The 25,966-nt window shown below is 49.9% G+C and overlaps 1 protein-coding gene across 3 annotated transcripts; it reads right to left on the minus strand.

The window, feature by feature from the left end:
- AXIN2 (axin 2) lies at window positions 1-25,471 on the minus strand. Of its 3 annotated transcripts, XM_027749795.2 has the most exons (12): window positions 25,220-25,471; window positions 23,161-24,090; window positions 17,105-17,245; window positions 11,655-11,757; window positions 9,683-9,823; window positions 8,997-9,493; window positions 8,708-8,890; window positions 8,205-8,423; window positions 7,534-7,629; window positions 5,926-6,093; window positions 1,717-1,800; window positions 1-1,099 (listed from the first exon to the last, which is right to left on the minus strand). In XM_027749795.2, the coding sequence occupies exons 2-12, from the start codon at window positions 23,982-23,984 to the stop codon at window positions 1,075-1,077; spliced, it is 2,481 nt and encodes an 826-aa protein (XP_027605596.1). In that variant the 5' UTR covers window positions 23,985-24,090; window positions 25,220-25,471; the 3' UTR covers window positions 1-1,074. The 3 variants fall into 3 exon arrangements, with proteins under 3 accessions (XP_027605596.1, XP_027605594.1, XP_027605595.1); XM_027749793.2 differs by lacking the exon at window positions 1-1,099 and having other exon boundaries at window positions 1,106-1,800; window positions 25,220-25,470; XM_027749794.2 differs by lacking the exon at window positions 1-1,099 and having other exon boundaries at window positions 1,106-1,800; window positions 8,708-8,887; window positions 25,220-25,469.
- Window positions 25,472-25,966: the final 495 nt, after the last annotated feature.

The following is a 25,966-nucleotide window of genomic DNA, read 5'->3' on the forward strand; positions in this document are numbered from 1 at the left end:
TATTAATTTGAAAAATATAAAATTTTAATAAAGGCTACATCTCTTAATTACAATAATTATTGTACCAAGTAATTTTTTTTTTTAAATGAAACTCTTTATAATGCATAATTTACAGTATAAGTAGAACAAAATGCCATGGCAAAAGTCATGAGTACAGGACTTGTAATAAAAGGCATAAAATATATTTATACATAAACCCCTTAAACAAACAAGGGAAAGCTTGAACCCTGAATATAGGGCGACGCATGGCCTGTTACACCATGCAGGCACAGGTACTGTACTGATTAAATTTTAAAAACACTAGAGATAGTGTATTAATATTTTCACCATACATTTTCTACAATATATACAGACTTACACAAAGTAGCAATGGCAAACAGAATGCACAGATTAACTTAATCAACACAAAACCCAACTGTCGAAATGCAAGGTCTTTCTCGGGAAAGGGCCCCTCTCTCTCTCTCTCTCTGTCCCAAAACCCACCCCACGCACACACACGGAGCTTCATCCACATCTCCCACGGCCTCAGGTGGGTGTGAAGGCAAGGCAAAAACCAACCCAACCAAAAAAACCCGCCACACACAACGACTCAGAAGCTGAAAATACACCCCCGTTGTAGCTACACCACGTTGAAACACAAGCAGTGCTAACATCGAACGGCTAAAAAAATTAGCTCTGTGGGATACACACAGGGTTTTAAACCTTCTGGTGTGCTAAACACGGGAATGGGAATGGGATGGCTCCTTCTACAGCTCTCCCAGGCTCTGGGTTTTGCTCTACCTTGCCTCGACTGAGAGGCGCTGGACACCAGTGACAGCAGCAAAGCAAAATCCTGGCCCCGCCGAAATCCATGGACAAAATAACAAGTTCCTGTTTGTTGTATTGCCTCTAACAGAGTTAACACTTAAGACCTTTATTTCAAATTAGAGCAGCATAGATTAAAATGCACCGGTCTCTAGATGAATGGTAGGACAGCATTTTTATTTCGGCTTTTTATTATTATTATTATTAATTATTATTATTATTATTATTTCTTTAGAAAAGTTTTATCTTCACTCGGAGAAATACTGGGCATCACGTCACTCCTTCCCTCCTCCCCCTTCAAAAAAAAAAAAAGAATCATCACGAATGCGCTCCTTGCCAAACTCCTGAATTTTAGATAGTGGGAACAATGTTAAAAAAATAAAATAATCCTTCCTCCCCTCGCCCCCCCTTCCCAGCCCCTCTCTTCTCCATTGTTAAAGCAGCATATCCAAAAACTGGACTTAAGGGAAAACAGACTGTTCAATAAATATCAATAAGGATTACTGTTAAGGTAAGCTATACACAGTTTCTCTTAGTCCATAGATTTCAGATCCCCAGGAAATCATATATTATGTATGGAAGTCTCTCAAACACGGTCTGCATCTCCGATAGCCAACAGTGGTCATGTTTCTAATAAATAGTCCGGGGTTTTTATCATCTCAGTACCCAACTCATGAATAATAAATGCCATTTTTTTTTCCTCTAAGGCTAATTCAGCAAAGTCTTCATAGACTTCACCTTTTTTTCTTCATTGGTTCAAAACTTTTCCTTCAGAGTTTTTTTTTTTTTTTCTTTCCTTGTCATCACTACTGTTGTGTGTCCAAAGACTTTTTCTAGCTTAACTTTTCTTAAGAAACACACAGATGCCATCAATCAATCCTTTCTACTTTCCCCAGGATCCTTCCTTCGTACATGGGCAGGATGGTTTCATCTTCCCAAATCTCTTCAAACACCGCGCCGCAGTCGAACTCGTCGCTCGCTTTTTTGAAGTAGTATCTGTGGTAAAGGGAATTAAAACACAGTTAAAAAAAAAATCAAAAGGTAAAAAGCAAAGGACGCTTCGCCAGTTCTTTTAACCAGGACATTTCCAATTTCTCCCTCCTAGGATGTTCCTCTCCAGGAGAACCTCAGGGCTGCTCAGGTCCAGCGACACGAGGGTTGCAGGGATGTGATGGGACAGAGGGAGCAGGGCTGTGCTCCTCAGAGGTGACAACAGCTCCCACAGTGAGAAGATTATACACAGTGGCAGTGGATACCCCCAGCCATAAAGAAAATTAGAAAGCACCATGATTTCTGGTCAAATATCTTATTTGAAAAATAAATAAATAGAATTTCAAAGCCAAGCATTCTTAAGGCTCCCCTCTCTCCCCACCTTCCTTCTTTCATGTGTTTTCTTCTTTCAAAGCTCAAGCCCAACATTAAAATTAGCAACTGTTATTAAAAGGATGGATTAAAAGCAAACCATCCCCAGCTTCCTGCAACGCAGGAGCTGAAACTCTGTGGCATTCCTGTTGAAAAAAAAAAACATCCCGGGAGCCTCGCGTCGGGAACGACCAATTCACATATCCCTGCTAAGTGACAGAAACTCCTGTCTTTGCTTCCCCAGCAGTTGGGAGAGCCCTGGTCCAGCCCGCGGGACGTGACACGGGGAGGTCAAGTAGCAGTGTCCTGCATTCCTGCTCTTTTGCTCCGGGTCGTTAGATCATGAAGCCAACGCTCCCGGAGACAAAAAGCACCCCCACCCCTCCTGTGTCAAACAGTAAGGACCCCTCTATTATCCTGAATTAGACCGTTCAGCTTCTTGATTAAAGGTTCCTTTTATCCCGTTTGGAGCTTTCTTCCTTCTAAGGCTGCTTAATTGCATATGCACAAATGAAGGGCTTCCATTCAGAGGGGTAGCATTTAGGGAGTCTGTCCGTCTGCCGCCGAGCACCTCCTTGGATGTGCCTGCTCCCTTGGAAAAGGGCTTTGCCATCTGATTGCCAGGGATGGAAAAAACTTCATCAGATGGATTACAAAGAAAAAAAAAATCTATATAAAAAAAAAAAAATTAACCCCTCCCCTGTAGTTTCCAGACAACTCAGGGTTGGCAGATGTTTGTCAGGGAAAAGGGGTTTGTAATTATGATTTTTTTTAGGATGGGAAAGGAGATCAAATGAAGCTCACTTTTACTACTAAAGCTTAAAGAACCACAGCAGGGTCTTAGAATTTGATTTTTTCATTTAGTGACTGTTCTATTACACATGTTTAAATTAGTCACATCAGCCTGCAAATCTCTATTTTCAGAGCGCATTAAAATTATTTTGGTAGGGGGATAAAAGATCCCTCTTTTTAGTTAAAGAGATGAAACCATCTCCATTTAGTCCAGGTATGGTTAGGATTTATTTTTGTAGAGTCATTCCAAGCTGAATTAACACATGTTGCAACTTTAATGGGTCAGCAAGGAAAAAACCCATATTATTTAAGTCCTTCAGATCCTGCAGTCATGGAAGTCAATGGCCCAACTCCCAACTTCCATGCCACAGGTCAAGGCCACAATTCCCCAGGACAGCAGCCTTGAAATCAACCCAAAAAAACCCAAGCAAAGTTTGAATGACTTACAAAGAACTTGCCCTTCCCTCTCCCCTGTCCAGATAACAGCCACTCTTCCCAAGAACTTCCTCCCCAAGCCCAAGCCCTGGCTGTGTTTACAAAATTTTTATTTGAGAAAACACACTACGGCCTTTTACATAATTACAACCTTATTTCGCAGAGAAACGGGGGGGAAAAAGAAGGAGGAGGCAAAGTTAAAAAAAAAAAAAAAAAGAAAATCCACCCCCACAAACATCTTCAAACAAGTCACTCTGCTCTTATTTGCTCAGAAATGGGCTTTCCATTGAAATATATTTTATGTGGCAAGCTTTGCTCCTTTTTTTTTTTTTTTTAATTTATTTTTTTTTATTTTTTTTATTTTTTGGGGGGGGACATCTGGCACCAATCGAGGCGAGCAGGCCCGGCCTTACAGCTCAAGTTTTGAACCGCTGCCATCTTCGGATTTACCCGACACCGCCCACTTTTTTTTTTTTTTTTTTTTTCTGTGTATGTTTGTTTTTTGTTAACGCCATCAGTATTAAATCACTGCTTAATTCCTTCTTTTTTTTTTTTTATTTTATTTTTTTCGGGGAGGGGGAGGTGGATGGAAAGCCAGGGCGGCTCTTCCCGGCGGCTGCCCCACGGCAGGGCTCTGGCATCGCGGGAGCCCGAGGTACCCGCCTCGCAAACTGATCCAATCAATAAAGAATTTGGGAGAGAGCGGAGCGTTTTTCTGCGTGTCTTTGTGCATTAAATGAAAGGCAACGGCTTCAAAGACATGCTTATTAAATGTGCCTTAAAAAGAAATCAATGCCAGATGTGACCAAAGCGGCCTAGTTAGTGCCTCCCCGTAACACACACGCTACTCCGGGCACTGCGGACCTCTCCCCTGAAGGTCACCCGCAGTTTCACTCAAAGTCCAGCCAAAAGTCAAAGCTTAGATCAAAATGATTCCCTGGAGGTACACACATTTGTGTAATTAGTTTCACCTTGTGTCTGTGCAAGATAAAATACTGGGCACGTACCCAAGTTCCCTTTTTTATAAATTTCTGTATTGTCTTTACCCAGGTGTAAAGGGGTGAGATCTAAGCAAAACGTTGTTTCATCCTTGTCAGTCACTTAAAAACATTTTCTAAAGTAATTACAGTCTGACAAGGCAAAAATAATTGCAGCTAGAGGGGCTTTTGGGCCACAGAGGTTTTAGCAGCCTAGTCCTGCACTTGGGCATCACACAAAAAAATGTCACAGAAAACAAACAAACATTAAAAAAATTATTTTTTTTTTAGGAGGGGGGTGGGACTTCACAGCCACTGGAGCTGGCAGAGCAGTGGTGAGTTCAGGGAAATCGGTCTGCAAATGGGGCATGAGGAGGAGACAGAGTGGGAGGCTTTAGGGGCTGGAAAATGGCACAAGGGTGCCAAAAGCCCAGGCACCTCTCCTGCAGGGTGTCCAGGGTGGGTGGAATTGCAGGTTGGTGCCATCTGATGGCAGTTGGGTGGGCTGCAAAGATGGTTTTTGGGGAAGGATTGGCTGTATTTCAGCCTCACTGTGCAACAGCCATAGACAGACCCCAACCCAGCACTCCCACGGCCTGAGAGTGTCTGTGGGTCACCGACCTCTGAGCTGCACGGGTGGACTTCCCAAAGTTAGAGAGGCCAGTGATGGGGCAACAAGCTGGGAATTCCTCAAACCAGACCCAAATGACCATTTGGAGGTTAAATCAGAAGCTGCCAGTTACAGGACAAGACACCCAGTTCTCTGAAGCACCACCAATTTCAGTGGAAATTCAAAAAAATAGTTGGAATGTCCTTCCCTCTCCTGCTCACCCCACAGAAGTGGCCAACAGAGGATCCCAAGAGTAGATTCACTGGGAAATGGCAGCAAAAAGAGCTCCTGCCATGAAAACTGTAAGAGCAGAGGAAGCAGCAAACTGGTGTAACTGGGAGCTGTGCCCTGGAAACCAGACCAGCAGGGTTTGTTGGAATTTCTGAGGAGGATCTGGGTATTGCTGGTGGAGCTTTCTCTGCAGGGCAGAGGGGTTTTTTTCCCCCTAACAAAGAGAAAAGTGAGGGAGCTCCATCTCAGCTCCATGTCCCTCAGCTGGACCATCCCAGCCTGTCACTGACCCCACTACAGCCACACCACTGCAAAAAAATAATGAAAAATTAAACAGTTAAAGGAGACCAGCACCAAGATGAATGCTGACCCCAGTCTGGAAATTGAATCCCACTGCTCCAATGCCTTTGCCACAAGGCCATCCCAGATTTCCCTGATATTCCATCCAGTTTTTTGGAGAAGGGCTGGAGCACAGAAGGCAACTGGGAAGGAGGCTGGGGAGGTGGGGAGGAGGTGGCCCTGCAGCTGAGCTGTGGCTCAGGGCACCTTTTCCATCTCCAAGTTGCTCCTGCTTTGAGTGGGAAGAGAGTAAGATGATCTACAGCCCCTGAAAATTGAGGCCAACACGTCACTGCAGGTAGCCCTGCAAGAGCTCTGCTAATTCTTCTGACCTGGTAAAACACACTGAAGAAAAAACAATTCACAGATTCTTACCTGTAATTTCCCTTTTTGCTCAGCTGTTCTTTAAAGTGCCCAAGTGTCAGGCTCTGGGCCTTTAACATCCTCCTGTAGGGAATTTCTTCTCCGCAAAAAAAATAGGTGACAACCAACTCGCTGGACTGAGAGGTGTGAACAACTGGCAGTTTCTTTGGCTCTTTGTGACTGAAAAACAGAAAACACACACAAACCCCTCTATTTTTCCATTTGAGAACAGGCTGTTTCACCACACTCAAACCAGCAGTGCTCCTGTCACACAGAACACTGTCAGAAATACCCCTGGGTGTGACCCAAAAATCAGATATTCCTGTACTGGCTGGGAATTTGCTGGGATGTGTTTGCACAGCCCTTTGCTGGGCTCCTACAGCAGCTCCTGGTGGGAATCGCAGAATGGTTTGAGTTGGGATGGATCTATAAGCTCATCTCATTCCAACCCCTGCCATGGGCAGGGACACCTTCCACTAGCCCAGATTCCTCCAAGCCCCGTCCAACCTGGCCTTGGACACTTCCAGGGATGGGGCAGCCACAGCTTCTCTATGACAGGGCTTCCCCATCCTCACAGGGAAGAGTTTCTCTGTAATATCTAACCTGGATCCACCCTCCTTCAGCTTGAAGCCATTCCCCTTTGGAATCATGGCATCACCATCTTACGGATGGGTGAACCCAGGGATGGAGGTTGGTTGGATGCCTCCTGGAAGCATCCAGGAGCAGGAGTACAGGCCAGGTGAGCAGGTGCAGGACTCACCACAGGCTCACTGTACCTGGAGAGCCCCAGGACTGCACACCTTGGGTTTTAAAAGGTTTTAAAAGGCTCGTTTCATCTGCCTTCAAACAAAGCATCTGCCAAATTTTCTCCTCGTGCACAAACCCACCTGCAACCACCAGCTCACAAAGCAAACCCACCGCCAGATGCTTCACCTGAAGCACCCAGGTAATCTTATTTTTCCCAGTGAGGATAAAATTAACTGGATTTTGCCATTTGCACCCAAGAAACCCTTCTTAAAGAATAATTAAAACAACATTACCCAGCAAAATGGCAACGCTCTAGTGAATACCATGCAGCCAAATCTACAACTGCTTCTGAGGCAATGTACACTTGGCATGTCAAAAGGTCACAAAGTGTTAGTCCGCAGTAATTTAGTCTTCCTAATTTGTTCTAAGTCTTTGTAGAGTGGCTTCAGAAAAAAAGCTGCTAGCAAAGACAGCTGGTGGACTTAAGGTCAACCAATTAAAAATGAAAGGCTCTAGTCAGGTGGCTCAGTCTGGACTTCAAACATTACTCATTGCTTAAGATGAAGAGGGTAAGAAAGAAAACTTTAATTATTTAGGCCATTTTAGACCTCTCTGTAGCAGATTTCTTGTTAAAAGAACCATCCTGTAATTAGACTAATCCAATCTTTGTCCACTTTACAGGAATGCAAGTTAAAAAGAGCCAGAGACAAGATTTGAAAATGTTTTGTTCTTTCTTTAAGAAGAATGTTTGAAAGGCGAAATTTCAGATATAAGAATTTCCTCTCTTTTCAAAGCGCAATCCATTAAATGAAAATATAATTATGAGGGATATATATTTATTTCCCAATCCTTTTCTGCACGTGCAATACTCACTCTTCTGTCATTAGACTTGCATTGCAGAAAGGGGTGCCTCCCCCCTGAATGGCAGCGGAGTGGTTTCGGTCCCTCTGCTGATTTGAGGTTGAGCATCTGAAGTGGAGGGAAGGGGAGGGCAAGTGGGGAAGAAGAGGAGGGGGAAAAAAAAAAAGAAAAAAGGAAAAAAAACAACTTTAAAAAAAAAATTGTTGAAATACAATCTTCTTAATTGAAGTCTCCTGTGGGTCGTTAAGTTCGCTCTTTGTATCAAGCCTCACATGTTGTAAACAATCAAAGGAAGAATTAAAAATGCTGTGGGCTAATTTATCCTTCCATACCCAAATGAACGATAACCAGTCCAATTCCCCACTTGGTATGTAGCTGGAGCCTGTCCCAGAGGAAAAACGGGCAAATTACAGCCATCAAAAGAGTGGAAGTAATAGTCTCGGATCTGAACTATTTGTGCCGGTGCAGGGTGGGGTTGGAATAAGGAGGCTCATCCTCCGGGCTCGGCCAAGCCGTGCCGTCACACACCCCCACGGCCCGGCCCCATGGCTGACTCCCAGCCTGGATGGGAAGGACACCATCCATGCCCACCGTCCCAACCGGCACCCAGCAAACCTTCCCTTGGCCCCGCTGCTCCCCAGACCCCACAACGGGACCGGGACCGTCCCTCCCGGGGCCATTACCGTTGTTTCTGCGGCTTGGAGACCTCGGCGAGGCGGCGACACGCTTCCTCCAGCTGGGCCAGGGTGTTGGGCGGGGTGAGCGGGGGCATGGCGGGGTCCTGCACGAAGGGGTGGGCGGGCTGTGCCCCGCGCGGGTGGCTGCCGGTCCCCCACGGGTGGTGGCGGCCGGGGGCCCCCTTGGCGCAGTCGGAGCTGTAGGCCTTCTTTGTGCTTTGTGTGCTTGGGGAGGGGAAGAAGTCGGGTTAGAAAAGCTGGAAAATATGACTTTAATAGCAGCTCCTATTCTGCTCGCTCCCTCTCAAAAGTCTGTCATAACATGAAAGGAGGTTTATTGCCAAAAACATGACATTTTTGTGGTTTTTCTGGTTCTGCGGAACAGCTTTTATATTAAACCGGAGGAGCAAAGAGTCTCATTTGTTTTTAGCGATTGTAAAAATAGACAGCCCATGTAATATATAAATATTTACCGGGAGCGATATTGCTGTAGACAGCTGCGTATTTACCTATGGGGCTTGTGCTTATTTTGTCTCTCGCTCTCCAGCATCCACTGCCAGACGTTCTGCGCCCGGTCTGCTTCACCCCCGGGGAGCTGCACCCCAGCAGGGCCAGGCAGCCCCCCGTCCCCGGCCGGCGGGGCCACGCTCTCCACTCCTCGGCCCGGCCTCTTCAGCAGCGTCCCCGTCCTGCTGGTGGCAAAAAAGGGACACGAGCCCACCGTTAGCCCCTGTCCCCCATCAGTGACGGGTCGTGGTCTGGGGCAGGTGCAATGGGGGAGAGATGCCGGTGACTTACCCGAAGGGCTCCAGCGGAGGGAGAGGGGGGTCTGTGTTTTTGGGGTGGCCCTTGCACTTGGGGTAGCAGTAGTAGTCGCCGCCCGCCGGGCAGCAGCACTGCACCCGCTGCGCCGCCTCGGCCTCGATCTGCTCCTTCGTCTTGGGCACGGTGTGGTGGTGGATGTAGTGGTGGTGGACGTGCTTGGTGGTCTGCTTGGTGATGAAGCCCTTGCCCACCACGGCGCAGGCGGCCAGCGAGGCCGTGCCGGGCGGCAGCTTGCCCATGGGCAGGCGGTCGGGGGAGCGGGCGCGGGGGCTGTGCCGGCCCATGCCGGGCGACTGGCAGCCGGGGGTCTTCAGCACGCGGGAGAGGTGCTCGTCCAGGATGGCCTGGGGGTCCTCCTCGTAGCTGCCCGAGGGCAGGAGCGAGAGTGGATGCTGGGGGTGCTGGGGGTTCACCATCTCCCGACTGCTCTGCAGGCTGGCAGGGAGCTCAGAGCCCTCCTTCTCCTCATCCTGCCAGACAAGTGATGGCAGGGAATGAATGGAAGGGGACGAGGAGCCGGCGGGGCATGTGCCGGGATGTGCCCCCCACCAGCTCACGAACCACAGCGCGATCCCAACGCCCTCCTCCCAACCCCCTCCCACCCCCAGCCAGGTGGCACGTGGAGCTCTGCCCAGCCCCGGGAAGGCTAATCCTCCTACCTCCTTGATCTGCTGCAGCCTCTCCTCCAGACAGTCCATGGTTTCCTGCTCCTGCTTCAGCTTCTCCAGCCGGGAAATGAGCTCGGCGGCGAAGGCAGCTGGCTCCACCGGGGTCATCTCCTTGGGAAGACGGTGGGTCCTCTACAAGGAGCGGGGACAGAAGGCACAAGGCATGTTTAGCGGGCAGCGCGGGGCGCGGGCGCTTTGCCGCAGCGGCATCGCCGGCCCCGCTACGCTTGTTGTGTCTCCATGTTTGGATGAAAAGACGACCGCAACTAGGCATGGTCTGCTCTGGATTTTTATGAGCTAGTGCTGTGGCCTCATGGAGTGACATCCTCCCCACCAGCGTTTGCCTTCGGCAGGAGCAGTTGGTCGCACTCTGAGGAACCCCGCTTGTTCTCTCTGTAGTACAACCAGCCCATCAGTAGCTACTCTGAAGTAGAAAATCTTCAAAGACTGTTGTCAAACATCAAAAAAAAAAAAAAAAAAAAAAAACCTCTGAGGTGGGAGGGAGAGACTTTAACTAAAGGAATAAAGTGAGTATAAACAGAAAGGAGTTGGAAATTAAAAAAAATAAGATGGGGGAGAAAAAAAAAAAAAAAAGAAGTCAAACGGTTGCAGATCAGAGAAGTGCTGGTAATTTATTTCCTGGCTACACACTGGGCACCTTTGAGGTAGTGTTGTCTCAACAGTGTCCTAGATCTCTTCCCCCCCCCTCCATCTCTTTGTACAGAAAATGAAGAAAGCTGCTGCAGGCTAGCGGTGCTACACTGCTGAGCTTGGCTGCCTCAAGCAGATCTATCAAGGGAAAAAGGGAACATCTCCAAATCAAGTGCAGAATATAAAAAGGCAAAACGCGAATTTCTGCCAAAAGAAGCAAACATGGCAGGAAAAGGGGAGGGGGAAAAAAAAAAGAGGAAAAAGAAACCACCCACTCGACTCTGCCCTCCCTCCTGCCATCCCCAAGCACCCCAATCCTCGCCCCCACTCTCCCTCTTTTCCCCCTCCCAAAAGTAGAAAGCTGAACTGCCAACTCTTTCACATACTACCCACCAGATGAGGTGGGGCCTCTCTCCGGCAACCACTTAGCTCCAGAAATGATGTGAGGGTAGAAAAAGGCCACTCTGCTGGAAATTGTCACTCTTACACAAGCTGGCTCTATTCAGTCCCTGATCAAAGCACTGCCTTACAGAGAAAGTCGATTTGCACGCCCTGGGACAAAATAATCTAATTTACAAGCTCAGGCTATAGAACTTTCTTTAGGAAGGAAGGGGAAAAAAAATACCAAAAAGAAAAACCACATAAACCAACCCCCCCTCCAACAGAAATATCATCTATGACTTCTTGCTGCTTAAGACAGCAGAAAGAGGAATTTTAGCATATTAATCTGAAGACAAGATAAGTTTATACTTGTCTGTGTAAACAGTTTATTCACTGCAGGAATCGGGGAGTCTGCGAGGCAACTGAATTAGCAAGTCAGCGAGTTAATTTTCAAGAGCAGAGCAACACCACACATCAGATCCCCTCAAAGCCAGGCACGGATCTGCTGCCAATGTCTGTTTTGGGAGATCCTGCTCCCCACCAGCTCTTGGTGGCCACCATCAATGCACACGGGGCCAAGCCCTGCTCTGCTCAGCACCGCAGAGGTGTCGGGGTGATGGCCAGAGCCAAGGCCCTCACTAGACCCAACCAGGGCATCTCCACTTGGATTTAGACCAGAAGGACAAATTCAGAGCCTTAATTAGCACCTGGTTTCAGGGAAGGACCAGGATGTGACTGTCCACAAGCAGGTTTTTGGAATGATGCTGAGAGCACATGGCTCCTGCCCAACACTTTGCAGCATTTCTGCTCTGGCATCACCTTGGGATGGAAATGCTCCCCTCCCCTGCTCCCTTCCCTCCACATGTGCATGGTCCCAACCCCGGCATTTCCCACAACCCACCCAGAACCTGCAGCTCCTGCCTGAACTCACCGGAAAATGAGGTAGAGAAACTTGACCGTTGGCCTTGACGCTCCGATGCATTTCCCGCTGGAGCTGCTTCTTGCTCCCAATTCTGTACGGGGGGATCCCATCTCTGCACATGGAAGAGAGGCCACCATCAGCTAGGGCTGTCCCCATACTCTAACTGAGACACTTCTCCATCCCCCCTGGAACCACCCAGCCACGCTGCAGGCCCTCATTCCCAGAGGTGCTGAGCCCTCTGGATGTCACCTGAAGCCTCAAATATCTGGCAGTGTGGGAAGTGCCTGTGTCACCATTACATGGATGTGCAGTAATTAAGCAAAAGCTCAAAAGCTGAAGGCAACTCCGCATGGGAAGACACCCAAAGATCCCATCAGCTTCACTTCCAAGGTATCTTACAGGAAGGCCCTTCGAACGCCAGGCTTCTGCTTCTGACCTTTATTTTTGTTGCTTCTTCCCCACCAAATTACACTCTAGGACCACAATGTCCCTCAAGCTCTGAAACAGCCCATAGAGTGTTGGCACAGTGGAAACAAGAAGGAAGAGGATGGGGATGGATGGCCACCCAAAGGCTGCTCCCCATCTCTACCCCTACTTAAGATCCAGGATGTTTCTCCTGCCCTGAGGTTGGCCGGCACAGGACACCTCAAGGCATGAGCACGGACCCTCTGGCCAGGACACTGCTCCCTTCAGCCACCACTGCTCCCGGCCAGGAAACCACAAGGAGAGAGACCAGGCAAGGAGCTCCAGAGGAAACAGCCCCCTGCACACCCAGGTCCAGGCACCGTGGGGCATCTTCACCCGGCCACGCAAAAAATTACCCCAGTTAGGATTAAAGGGCCTTCCAGAGACAGCGGGGCCAGCCGGAAGAGCATGCCTGGAGATCCTGAATGTCTAATTCCACCCCTTCCCTCAGACCGGCTGAATAACCTTGATCTCCAGTCCCGGCCCTTTCATCCACCTGCCCCCACACCTGACTCATCTCCTGAGCACAGAAAATAGCTCCTGCCCGAGGAGGAGCTGCGGCAGCCCAGCAGACAGCGGCGGCCCCACGCTGCTGCCACAGGAGCCAACGTGGCACAGCGTCCCTGCGTGTCCCCTCCCGTGGCCACAGGGGTGGTGGGCACACGCCGACACACAGCCAGAGACAAGAAGTGTTCCCAGAGAACACCATGTCCCTTGTCTTGAGGAGGAGGATCAGATCACTCCAAGTTTGAGGCACGCTACGGGCAGAGCTTTGTGAAGATCTTGGCCAAAAAGCATCCAGTTGCCATAAAATTGTTTTTAATGAGCGGGATTAAGCTGCGAAGCCTGGAGTGAAGGATCAGAACAATTTCATTTTAATAGACTTGGAAAAACTTTTGTAAGAAAAAGGAGCATGCTGGGACCACAGAAGAGGCCCTTGATGCCACAAGATGAACATCAGCCTCCTCTGGACACGGTTTATGAGTGCATGTGACATGGCAAGTGAAAGGAGCTGACTGTCCTCATGTCCCCACTGCACAATGTGGGGCTCTGAGGCCTTTCTGGGGGAGCAGCCCAGCACACAAAGGCCAACACAGCCAGCCATGGCCACCAACCACAGCCTCTGACGGCCACCAAGGACCTCTCCACGCTCTCCATAAAGGCCACCGAGCATTTCTGCTCCACAAACCCACGGGGCACCAGTTATTGGGGCACATGACATGCCTTAGCTTTGGGGGAGGATGGGGGAAAAGCAATTCTAAGGTGAAAAGCAAACAACCTCTACCTCAGAGATGCCTTTGAGGCTTACCAAGACAAGGCTCTCTTAGGGAAGACCTTCAATATAGGGAATACCCAGGAAAACAAGTATTTTAAAAGTAAGTAAAAATGCCAGCATGAGCATGTCACATGCATATGAACAAATGGGATTAATCCCACTAACACACATGGAAGAGGAGGTGTCCTCTATCCGTGGCAGTCCAAGAGGCCAGTTGGGAGGAACAGGGAAGCAGCTGAAGGCCTGTGTGTCCACCACCACAGGGCACCCAAGGACATGACCAGGAATAACAGCCCTCCTGCACTGCCCACCTCCCTCCAGGTCTGCAAGGACAAGATGCTGTCCCCAACCCCTCTGCTGTGGCCACCAAGCTGGGAGCACATCTCCTTGTGGGGTATCCCCAAGCTGCCAGCTCCAGGAGGACATCTCTGCCCAAAGGGACAGTCCTGGGACAGACTATGGGGCAGGAACAGAGACTTGTGATATTCCCAGGCAGGGTGGCTTGTAAAGGAGGAGGAAAAGCAACACTGACCCAACAGTACAGCTCCTCTACTTGAGATTTACCCTCGTTCAGGTTGATACAAAAACTGCTCCTTCCCCCTGAAATTCCTCTGGTTGCACAGGAGAGCCCCACATCAAACCTCCTGCTCTCTGCTTCCACAGCCCTGCCTTGGCAGAAGAGTTCTGCAACTTGTAACAACGTGCAGAATTAAAAAAACCCAGAGGTATTTCTCTGGGATGGGAAGGCAGTGGAGCAGCTTGGGAAAGTCAGCCTGGGGAATGGGGAGGGACTTTAGCAGCCACTTTGTTTTCACAGAAAACGGGGAAAATGGGCAAGGCCAGTGTCAAAGGGATGACCAACGAGTGATCCCTGACTGCAGGAGGGTCAAATAAATGGAGCTGGAGCCAGGATCAGCTCAGCAGGAGATATGGGGGACAGGGGGAATCCTGATGCTGGAGCAGATCCCCCCAACCAGGAGAAAGTACCTCTGAAATTAAAGAGCTAAGCTTGGCCAGAGGGTTCAGAGCAGGACAAGGGTTAACTAACCCCAGCTCTCCAGGTGCCACCTCTCCCCCTGCTCCAACAGCCAACATTTGCACTCACTTCCTTGGCTACTAAAAGCTGTGGCTGAAGAGCTACAGAGTTGAGGCACTAAATAGTAGAGTTTAATTATAAACAGTTCAGCTAACCAGGCTGGGGCTAAGCCAATCTGTTTCTGGGGGAAACACTAGTTTGAAGTCTTCTACCCAGTCAGCTGCCATTTAAGCTGAGCCAATTATCTTAGCCTTTTGACTCAGATGTGCCTGACCTAACCTGAATGTAGTTTTACTGCTGCTTTGAAATATCAGACTCATGCGCATATGCATTCACTCCCATCTTCATTTGGCAACGGCTCTGAAACAAGCCTCTGATCTTGCCAACATCAAAAGCCTGGTTTGTAAGATAAGGTAATATTTGAAGTTTGCTCAGCAGCATTCCCCTGTGTCCAAAGTAAATCCATAAATAAGATATAAGCAAATAAAAAAAAAAAAATCCCCTTTCCTCCACCCCCCACCCCCCAAATCAAGAAATGGAAATATAAATTTGCATGATGCTTTGTGGCTATTACAAAATATATATAGGGACAGACTGATCCCTGGCATCTGGAATAAAATAAAAAATGCAGATTATGCATTATTTGGCGATTTCTCCCAATTCCAGTGCAGTTCAGATTTAGATTTATTAAAAAAAAAAAAAAACAAAAAAACCCCAACAGTTTATTGCCATGTCTGAAAGACTTTTCCAGAACAAGTTTTTCCTCTTCAGTTCATACCAATATAAGCCAAAAGAAGTAATTTGCATTCACACTGATGGAACAGAATAAACTCAGTTACAAGGGGGTAGCACCTGGGCTCACTCAGGGGGGGGGTTGTGCCCCCAACACACCCCCAGCATCTCCAGCATCCAGCAGAGCCGTGTGCCAGGAGAGCCTGTGAATTCCAACTGCTCCCCTGCAACCTTGGCATCAGCCCTTCTCCTCTGCAAAGGAAGTTTTACATCAGCCTTAACTTTAAGCCCAGCCTCCAAACCTGCCAGTTTACCTCTCCCACTTCCAAGAGAACCACCCAACACTCCCGGTGTGCTCCTGGCCGTGGCTCGGAGGGGGGGTGCCGGTTCTGCAGCAGGAAATATTCCTTTCTGCCACCTCCCCAGGCCTCCCGCCGCCCCCCAACCTGGAGCTGCGGGCAGTTTAATCAGCCAAGCTTCCCCAAACTCTCACAGCCTGCGCGGGCCATTGTTATGGCAGGAAAAAACAGGCAGCTCCTTTCAGGCGCTGCTTTATGGGGAGCTCCTATTCACTTGTTCAAGCAAATTTCAAAGCGGGCTGCTGCCCTCTCATCCCCGCTAAGCTCCCCTGGACTAACAATGGGCTGAAAGCGATTCAGTTAAGCCTTTCATCCACCATGCACTTTATTTCTCACTCAGTGCTCTCATCTGTATAAGGCCTACAATTGGCATTGCTGTGAAGAGAGGGTATAATCCTAGCCCTGTGAATCCCAAGTGACCCTACACTGGTCCAGAAATGACTAACCCAATGAATGCTCTGTTGACACATGATCACATACAACCAGAGCCAGTAAGAAGAAATAAAGAAGTCACCCTATGATTCAGCTCTTTTATTTAATGCCAATATTGTTCAATAGGGGAATCTGGTGGGACAACAAACTATTTTTTTTCTGTAATATCAGTTCAAAACACACATGTGCATTTAAGGAAAAAAAAAAGAAGCTTTTGTTTATGCATCAAGGATTTTTGGTAAATCCTGTTTTCCGTTGTGTATCATCACACATGTTGACTTTAAAAACCCAGCATGCAAGCCTCTCCAAGGAGTATACAGGGACTACTGGACATGTCTGACAGAGACATTGGAGATGTTTCAAGATTAAGACCAGGAATGCAGCACTCTGCTCACAGGTGGGCTTTTCTGGAGCACTAGTTTAAGTGAAGATCATGAAACACAAACAGCAACATCTGCCTTCTGCTCAGCTGAAGAAAATGGTCCTTAAAAGCACTAAGTGAGCCTCACTGTCTCCTTTACAGACACAAAAGCACCACTTCTCTCCCGCTGGGGAAAGCAAACTGACAGTCAAACCCCTTGCTCCCAGTTGCACACTTCTCAGCAACCAGGAGAAGCCAGATCCTGCAACTCCTGGGCTCAGCCACAGCATCATCTCTCCTCCCTGTGCTCCTGAAACACCCAGACCTGATCCATGCAGCTCCACTCAAACGGCTCTTTGAAGACTGCCCCAGCCACACTAAACGAGCAGCTATTTGCCCCTTCAGGTCACTGGCCCTATTAATGTACCTTCTGACATTAATGACAAACGTTAATTACAGAAAGTACTTCCTACAGGAAGTAATCTCCTTCTCTTTGATGACTGATAACTAGTTAAGGAAGCCTGGCCTTAAGACAAAGGCTCAGGCAGATGCACTCCTCGGGTTAGTCACCATCAGCGAGGGCAAAACATGTTTGCTCAGCTGCAGTTGCAAAATGGCAATAGAGGGATGCATTATTCCACTGCATCCGATACCTGCGGCGATGGGATGAGGAGAGAGGCTGCCGTGCCCTGCACACACCTCCAGGAGCAGCAGTGGGGTGATGACCCCAGACCCATCACTCCCCTAAGCCCCACAGTGCATCAGCACACCCCAAAAGGACCAGCAGCAGGTACTTACACGCTGCTGTCCGTCATCGACATGGAGTCGTCCGTCAGGGCATCACTGGAGATCTCGCTGTCGTTCGCGCTGGTCGCTGGGGCAAAGACATAGCCAGAGTTCACGTGGTATGGGTTAACAGGATCGTTCCTCTTGAAGGACCTAGGGACAAGCAGAACAGGAATTGAGCTACCAGCCAGTCTCAGGCTTCATGGAAGCACCCTCCTCATGGGAACCACGTTCACTGCCTGTTCAACCTCTTCAGAGTGAACCAACCATCCACTTCTTGGGGCAACAGCAACCAGGACACCCTCTGTCCAAACCAGGACACCCTCTGTCTAAACACACTCAAAGTCCAACTTTAAACATGTTGCTTTTAGCGTTTTCCAAAGTGCTCCAGAAAATCCCAGGAAGGACCTCTAAGTACTTTGATACCTTCTAAAACCTAAAGCTTGATGCCCTTAAAGCTTGGTGCTGCACTGCTGAGGTCAGCAGGATTTTTGCTGTTGGCATCAGCAGGGAAAAGACCAAGAAGTTCACAGCTCAAGTCCCACTGAAAGCTACGAGGAACCAGCTAATGATGCTTAAGTGTACTGTGAAGACAAGAATTAGGGTCCCTTTGGGAATGAAAAGTTACTGGTATCTGAGTTCCCTGAAACAGGAGAACTGCCTGGAATTCCTGGGGCAGGGCCCCCATGTGTCAGAGGCACGGACAGGGCTGAGATCTGCTGTCCCAAGCTTGACCTCCCAAAGCTGGGTACCACCTTCCTGGCATTATAAAAACACACAAAAAAAGGCCAGTTTTTAGGAGAACCTCCTACTTGTCCAACTTGTGTTTCTGTGCATAGGGTTGCACAGGGAAGAGGAGGATGGGGATGTGAGGACAGACCCAGCAGGTTGCATTAATGGGCACGTGGGTGATGGATACCAACACCTTTGGCTTCACCTGGAGAAGCAAACCCAAAGCCCAGCCTGGGTGTTTTGAGCTGAGCACCCAAGAGCAGACGGGTGACACAGGCTGTGATGGAGTGTGGCAGGGTCACCATGGCAGGGTCACTGCATGGGGTGGGACTTGGGCATCCCCCTGCCCAATGCCTCCCATCACTCCAACTTCCCAGCCAGGATCAATATACATATCTTGGCAGGTGATAAGGGGATTATGCAGGGAGGTTTGAAAACCACATGTTAAGGTGCACATTTTGTTCCTCTTCCAGGGCAGGATGGGGTTGTTAAGCTTCTGCCTTTGTATATCAAAGCAAAAGGCCTTGTCATCTGATAAGGACTGCTGATTTTAATAATTAGGGCCACTTGCCCAGGACTTGGGGGCCTAAGGAATGTGCCAGCAGGCTTGGCAGGTTTTTTTTTTAATGAGCTTTCCACCTCCCTGCCCCCCTGGGGCTGGAGGGACCAGCTGGGTTTAAGTGACAGCAATGTCCTCCCACCTCCCCACTCTCCATCTCCATCCCTCACCAGCACCCAGGCACACTGTGGTCCTAGCACCAAACACTGGAGCCTCCACAAAGGCTTAAGCTAAAAAAAAAAAAAAAAAAGGGGAAGGAAAGGAAAAAAATAAAAAAAAAGGGAAAAAGGAAAGGGAAGCACAGTGGGGAAGATGGGCCTCTGGTATGAGCGGCGAGGGGCTGGCTGCAGGCAGGTATTCAGCCCAGCCGGGGCTGCATTCCTTTCCAAGGAGGCCAAGGCATTTCTGATGGGGAGATCAAGATGTTAAAAAATATATATCTGGGAAGAAGAAAAAAAAAAAAAAAAGAGATAGTAAGGAATGCCACAGGAAAGAAGTTAAATCTTCAAAGATAAATTAATTCCACATGTGGGCGAAAGCGAAGTTATCCCACTACTACTACAAGAAAGCTCCTCTAAAAACCACGTAGGCTTCTACTCTGGTTCAGGGGGATGTGCAGGCCCAGCGACCCTTCCTAGGTCCTTGGTGGGCTTTTGGGTCAACATGTAAGGGATGCAGCTCTTCTGCTTTCTTGATTTGAAACCATCTCAGGTCTTGAGAGTGTATCTGAGGACCACAACGCTCAGGGGTGCAGGATGCTCCCCAGAACGGGACCATGGCCTTGCTGGAGGTGCCTGTCACCCCTGGTCTCTTCCAGGAGGGCTGGTTTGCCATGTTGTTCTTGCAGGACTGCTGGGGAGGCTGAGTGGGGGCAGAGGCAGCGGGTCCATATGGACCCGGCACAGGGAGAGGAGGTGTGCCCAAAGATAGAATTAGAGAAAGTGGCCAGAACCAACTCATCTTCCCCTCAGTACCGGGCTGCAGCATCACTCACCTACCAACACCTCATGGACAAAAAAAAAAACACAACCAAAACCAAAAAACAAACCCCTAAAGCTGACATATTTTTAAAGTCCTCCCCCCTCCCTCAACCAACACTGCTCCACAGAAGTCCCCCCCATCCTTCAAGAAAACCAGTGGGGGGTGTTTTGCTAAGTTTAAAATTTTTTTTTTTTTTTCCTTTTTAATTTGACCACCTTACTCCAGTAATTGCACCCAGATGCATCAAGTTGCCTGCGAGGGTTTTAAATTCCAGGGAAAGCGGTGGTCTCCTGCCACAGATGCTGCACACACAAACACAGCCCAGCTCCAAACTCAATATGCAAAGTGTTTTCAGCTGTCAGGTAGCAGTTGCTCTGGAGCTTCAAGGAGAATGTCTGATGTTTCTCAGCCTATTCTTATCTTGATGTGATGACACACAGCATGTAACTCTCTCTCTGCTATGTTAGGCAATGGCCATATCAGAGGTATTATAATGCCATGAAAATTTCAGGGGCTCCTGCTTGTAGCCCCTGTTATGAGGGTGCAATTTCAGAGAGGGGTTGTTTGTTTTTTTTCTTGTCAAACTCTGCTTCTTAGAAATGAAAGCACTCAGGCAGGTCAACCCACAGACTTATACAGAGAGAGAGAAAATGTTCAAGGAGCAGTTGGAGGCAAAATTGAATCTCATTAAGTGTTTTCTTGGGACAAACATCACTGGGCAACCATGGGTTTAAAAACATTAAAATAAAAAAAGGAAAAAAACCACACATGCACAAACCTGAAAAAAAAAAAAGTATATTTTAACACAACTATGTTAATCACAGCTTCCATGCTCTAATTGTAGAACACTGCTTGGAGCATAGCTTTACAATGGCATCATTTAGTTTGATAATTGAAGCCAAACTTGGTTCCAATAACTTCACACACAAGGAGCTGCACCGGCGGGTCCTTTCAAAGGCCAGGAAGCACTGGGAGCCGGCAGAAGGCCATCTGCAAGCCCCAGCCTTCCCCAAGCAAGGCCAGTGCCACTGATGTTAGAGCCCTAATGGGAGGCAGATGAGTCCACCTTGGACTGAACAAAACCACGTTACCCAGCGGCACTGCAAAGGAAGAGGAGCCCTCTGTGTACACAAAGTCGTGCGTGATAAATTTAGAAGCGCGTATAAATAATAGCTGGAATTCCTGGAGCATGGGGCCAGGTCCAGCACAGCGTGGGGAGGCCAGTTTTAACCACACCACAGCCCAGAGGGAAGGGGAGTCGCCTGAAAGGACAAGAGGGAGGTTCTGCATTTAAAATCTTCCCCGTATTAGGGCGCCAAATATACAACCAGCAGTTTGCATTCGCCTGCTCCCCACCCAGGTGCAAACGCTGTGTTTTCACATCTCCTGTTCCTGTCCATCACTGGTGCTGGGGCCAAACAAAGTCTTTCAACTGGTCCGGTTTCTGCGCCCTCCTGTTTGCCATGGGTTTGGCCGTGACTCCATGCCCTGGGATTCCCAGGTGGTCTCCCATCCAAACACTGGGCTGGCCTGAGATCACTCTGCTCCCACCATCAGGTGGGCTCAGCCCAGCGCTCCCGGCTTTCGCTGGGATAATCACATTGAAACCCACCGAAGCGAATGGCCAGAGCCTGCACGGCCCTTCAAAACCAGAGCACACTGAGCAGAAATTCCTTAATTCCATCACACACATGAGGAGGGAGGTGTGGTTTGGCCACTCACCAGGAAAGACTTTGTGCAAGCTTCAGCTCCAATCCTAGACGCGATCCTAAATGCTGAGTGATGAGAGATAACCCATCCATATGCTCATCAGCTTGGAGCACATGCACGCACAAGTGGCTTCACAAACGGATCGCTCGGGGAGGAACTGAGCAGCATCTCAGCTTGACCTCCCTCTCTTTGCATTGAGATCTCTTGGCCCCATGGAGAGCAAAAGCTCCTGGAAATTCAACAGAAGGTGATCAAAGCAAAACGCACTACCTAATGTCCTAGGAGGGTAGATCTGACATGTGAGGAGCAAGCTGCATTAATCCCTGGACAAAAAAAAGAAAAGAAAGAGGGAAGAAAAAAAAAAAGGAAAAAAGCCCAGCACTAATCAGGCAAGCAGCCACGGCGCTGCAAGAGCTCTCCTGGACAAGGCACATGTGGGTTTAGCAGGGCCTGCAGCTCTAGTAGAACATACAGCCAAGCCCTTCCAGCTCTGAATCCCAACAAAGGCTCAGAGATAAAAGCATCAAACATCCCCCTCCTGGAAAGCCAGCGAAGGGCAGCAGTTCAAACCAAGTTCTGGAGAACAGCAGATGCTCAGGCAGCAACACTCAGGCACGAGATGAGGATCCCAAACCCTAAGTCCTCCACAGACCAGCTGCCAGCATTGCCCCCCCGCACACCCCCCAGCAGGAGGGGTCCAGAGGCCGTGCCGGGATGCAGCGCATCCCTTCTGTCAGTCCCCCGCGCCCAGCACCTCCACCCCCTCTGCTACCAGGAGAGCCTCCAGGGCAGGGAGAGGACCAAAGAGGCCTCTGGCTCCACAGCACCCTCCCGGGCAACGGGAGCCTCCCAGTGCCCCACGGCTCAGCACCAGGAAACCCGGCACAGCTGGAAGCTCTCCAGGGGCAGGAGAGGAGGGCGCGCTCCAGCAAAGCCTCCCCGGGAGAAGCCTGATGCCCTTTGATGTCCATGAATCACAGACACACTCTCAAAATTCCTGTAAACGAGATGTCAAACACTCACCATACCAACCCCCAGGCTCCCGGGCCGGCGGAGGAGAGCGCACATCTGCAGCAGAGCCCTCTCCTCTCAGCCCTGATTCAACAATCCACATTTATGGCAAGGGTGGGGAGAGGAAAGAATACATTTTCAGAGGATTATACAACTCATCATTTGCTCATCAGAGTCTCTCTTCCCCATCCCCCCCTTCACTTCGAGATGGCTCTCACTTTCCTCACCCTCGCACTGCTGTGCCACCAACATTTCCAACAGAAGAGAAGGGTCTGGCAATGCAGACGAACCCCGGGACCAGGGCACAAGGACACCCTGTCACCACACAACGTCCCTGCGTCCTCATCAGCTCCCACTTGACACAAACACCTCTTAACGAGCTTAACTGAGCTCACTGCCAACAAGAGAGCATCAAAGACCTACCTATTACTCTACACCTGGAATGCCTCTACTACCTTAAACACTCCAATTTTAAGCATCCTCCTGCACGCGTTGGCTCAGAGCCACCCTAGATGGCTTTGACACGACACCAACACCCAACACGATGGAGAGGCTGCACATCACACACACACACACAAGAGTCAAAATAAAAGCTGATTCTGCCCAAGTTGCAGAGTCTGATGCAGTGACTGCACACATTTCCTCCTCCACGACCGCACAATTGCTTCCCACATAACCAACATCGTTAAACACCGGTTGATGGTGGAGTTGGGGAACTAGTAGGTTACATTATTCATGTGTCTCTATGATCCACTCTACTACTGCTCTTAATAGGTTTGAAAGTTGAACCAATAATTACCGTATGTCCGGAGGACATAGCTGCTATGAAGTTTTTGATCTATAAGAGAACTGAAAGAGCCAATAGGGCTTCAGAGCACAGAATCTTGTTTTCCTCTGCAGAGGAGGAAAAAAAACCCCCACAGTCAGCCAACACCCCCCAAATTCCAGTGTTTGGAGGTATGGAGAAGCACCGTGCTCCCAGCCCCCCTCGATTCCCACCCCAACAGCCTTCTGAAAACCACTCTCAAAGTCTTTCAAGTTAAAACAAAGCACAATTTCCAGGGGGGTCCCTTACCTGTATCCATTCTCGATCGTTTCCGTAGCTCTGACATTCGCTGTAACCCTCAACGTCTTGCTGGATAGTCCGACTACTGAAGGCAAGATCTTGTTTTTAAAGTCTGCACAGCTCCATTCCTCTTCTTCATTCAAGGTCGGGAGATAGCCACAGACAACTTTTAAGCTCCCCAGTCCGTTGCTGTTCATGTAAGCGGGATTCTCTCCTCCACTCCGTACGTATTCGAGGTATATATCAGAAGTTAAAAACATCTGGTAAGCATTTTCCTCCATCACAGTCTGAATCTCAGTCTGTGCCTGATCAAACATGATGGAATCTATCTGCTGCTTCTTGATGCTGTCCCTTATGTAGGTCTTGGTAGCAGGTTTGAGCTGCTTGGAGACGATGCTGTTGTTCTCGATGTACCTTTTGTAAATAGCTTTGGCTACTCGCAAAGTTTTGGTATCCTTAAGGTCCATCTGCCTGAAGCCATTGCAGGCAAACCAGAAGTCTAAGGTATCCACACATTTTTCCCTTTCCAGAAAGGTCCGAAAAAGATAGGCACCATCTTGATCTCCCAACAAGGAATGCAAGGATTTGGTCCATCTGGCCAGAGGGGAGTCTGGGGACGCGCTGCCCTCCGGCTCCCCGAGTCCGTTCTCATTCCTCCGCGGGGCAGGAGGCACCGGCATGGCCTTGAAGCTTTGGCTTTTTGGGAGAAACGAGCTGGCGAGTTGCGGGCATGGTGCTTCTCCTTCCTCCCCCGGGACAGGGGGTCGGGGGGCGTCTTCCCTGAAGCTGCTGCTGTGGTCTGGGAGGTGGGCGAGGACCACGGCGCTGCTCATGGCTCCGGAGCTCGGCGGGGAGAGGGGCTCCCAGTTGCTCCAGGAGTTGCCTGTGCCTCTGCCTGCCTCTGCCTGGAGTCAGCAGGGGATCCTCGGAGCCTCCTCTCTGCAAAGAGGGGAAAAAAAAAAAAAAGGGGGGTTGGGGGGGGAAAAAAAAAGGAGTATTGATCTAATCAAAACCAGATCCTCCCAACATCAAAGACAAAAAGTAAACAGGCTTTTCAACTCCTCACAGTCAAAAAAAAAAAAAAAAGAGGAAGAAAGAAAAGGGAGAGAGGGAGGGAGGGAGGGCAGAGGGAGCGCGGCTCTATCGCCAGCCCGATCGCGACTATCAGATCCGCTCCGCTGAACTCCCGGCGCACTTTTAGCGGGGCCGGGGCTGGGGGGGTGGGAGTGGGGGGTGTCAGCGCGGCCCCCCCGCAGCTCGGGGCGTCTCTGCCCCGGCATCTGGTTTCCATTTGCCCCCCCCGCCCCATCCCCGCTCCCTCCTCGCCCTCTCCGCTGCCGGGGGCGCCCGGACCCGCGTGTGTCCCGTGTCCCCCCCCGCCCCCGACGGGGCGCACCCGCCGGGACAAGGGATTTTTTTGGGGTGCTGCTCTGCGGGAAACGTGCTGGAGCACCGTTTTTTGGGGTGCTGCTCTGCGGGAAACGTGCTGGAGCACCGTCCCCCCCCCCCCCCAAAAAAAAAAAAAATCCACCCCCAGGGGGTGGGTTAAGGCGAGGAGGCCGTACCTGGGCGCTGCGGGGCATCCCGGGCCGGGGCCCCGCGCCCCCCGCATCCCCCCCCCCCGCAGCCGGGAGACATCACCCCCGGCTCTGGAAAAGGGGGAATAAAACAGGAAGGGGAGGTTAAGGGGGAGGCAGCCCCCAGCCTCGGGCTTTCCCTGCGTGCAAAATAATAATAATAATAATAAAATAATAATAATAATAATAATAAAAACCTGCTCCAGAAATGGCGACGGGCTGGGAGGAGGGAGGTCGGAGCCGGGAGCTGGGGTGGTGGGGGGGAGAGGAAAGAAGGGGGAGAAAAAAGTCCGGAGCGACTTGGGAGCCTCCGAGCTCCGCGAGCAACAGCCGAGCCCGGGCGGGCACGGGCACCGCGGGAGCAACCCCCTTTCCCCCCACCAAAAAAAAAAAAAAAAAATTTAAATTAAAAAAAAAAATATTAAAATTACAAGAAAAATCCGTATTTGAAGGAGAAGAAGCGGCCGCCGCCCCCCGAAGTTGCCACTCACCGCCGAGCCCGAGCTCGCTGCGCGCCCGCAGCCCCGCCGCTCCCCGGCAGCGCGCAGGCTGCACCCGCTCCCCCCGCTGGCCTTCCTCCTCCTCCTCCTCCTCGCCTTCCTCCTCCTCCTCCTCTCCTCCCCGGCGGTGCAACCGCATCGGAGAGCATCGGGAAAGGGAAGGGAAGGGGGGGGTGGTAAAGGGGTGGGGGGGGCTGCGAGGGAAAGGAGCCCACTGCGCTGCGCGCCTCCCTCCCCTGGTTATTTATTTTATTTATTTTAAATACAAAAGCGCAGGCCCCGCCCCCCCCCTCCTCCTCCTCCTCCCTCCGCCCCCCGCCCCGGGCTCCCCCCGCGGCATCAAAGCGCAGCCCGGCCGAGCGGTCCTGCAAGGGCGGTAGCGCACTGGGGGGAAAAAAAAAAAAATAAAAAATTTTAAAAAAATTTTAAAAAAGGTGTAAAAACAGGCCCGAAACAATTTTAAAAATTAAAAGAGAAACAGGGAGAAGCGCGGGAGGAGCACCTCCTGCCCCTCACGCTGCTCCATCCCCCGGGGTACCACCGGTGCGGGGGATGCTTCATCCCGCGCGGGGGTGTGAGGGGGGTGCGCGGATATCACCGCTGGCGAGGGGAATAAAATTATTGTGTTATATTTTTTAGAGGACAGGATTTGTTTTTTATTTTTTTTGCGCCCTTCCCCTCGGCATCCCGCGGCGGCTACGGAGTTGCCAGGACCTTATCAAAGGGATGCGATCGCAG

The sequence above is a fragment of the Pipra filicauda genome, unplaced genomic scaffold (assembly GCF_003945595.2).
Source record: "Pipra filicauda isolate LSUMZ 115617 unplaced genomic scaffold, ASM394559v2 scaffold80_size11013439_pilon, whole genome shotgun sequence".
Lineage (NCBI taxonomy): Eukaryota > Metazoa > Chordata > Aves > Passeriformes > Pipridae > Pipra > Pipra filicauda.

Excerpts from the sequence above, each read along its gene's own strand:
- AXIN2 (XM_027749793.2), bottom strand. The coding sequence starts at position 23,984 with ATGAGCAGCGCCGTGGTCCTCGCCCACCTCCCAGACCACAGCAGCAGC. Across the intron at positions 9,494-9,682 it reads GGCTGCAGCAGATCAAGGAG|GATGAGGAGAAGGAGGGCTC; the intron begins GTAGGAGGATTA and ends CTTGTCTGGCAG. Across the intron at positions 6,094-7,533 it reads GCAAGTCTAATGACAGAAGA|TCACAAAGAGCCAAAGAAAC; the intron begins GTGAGTATTGCA and ends TCTGTTTTTCAG.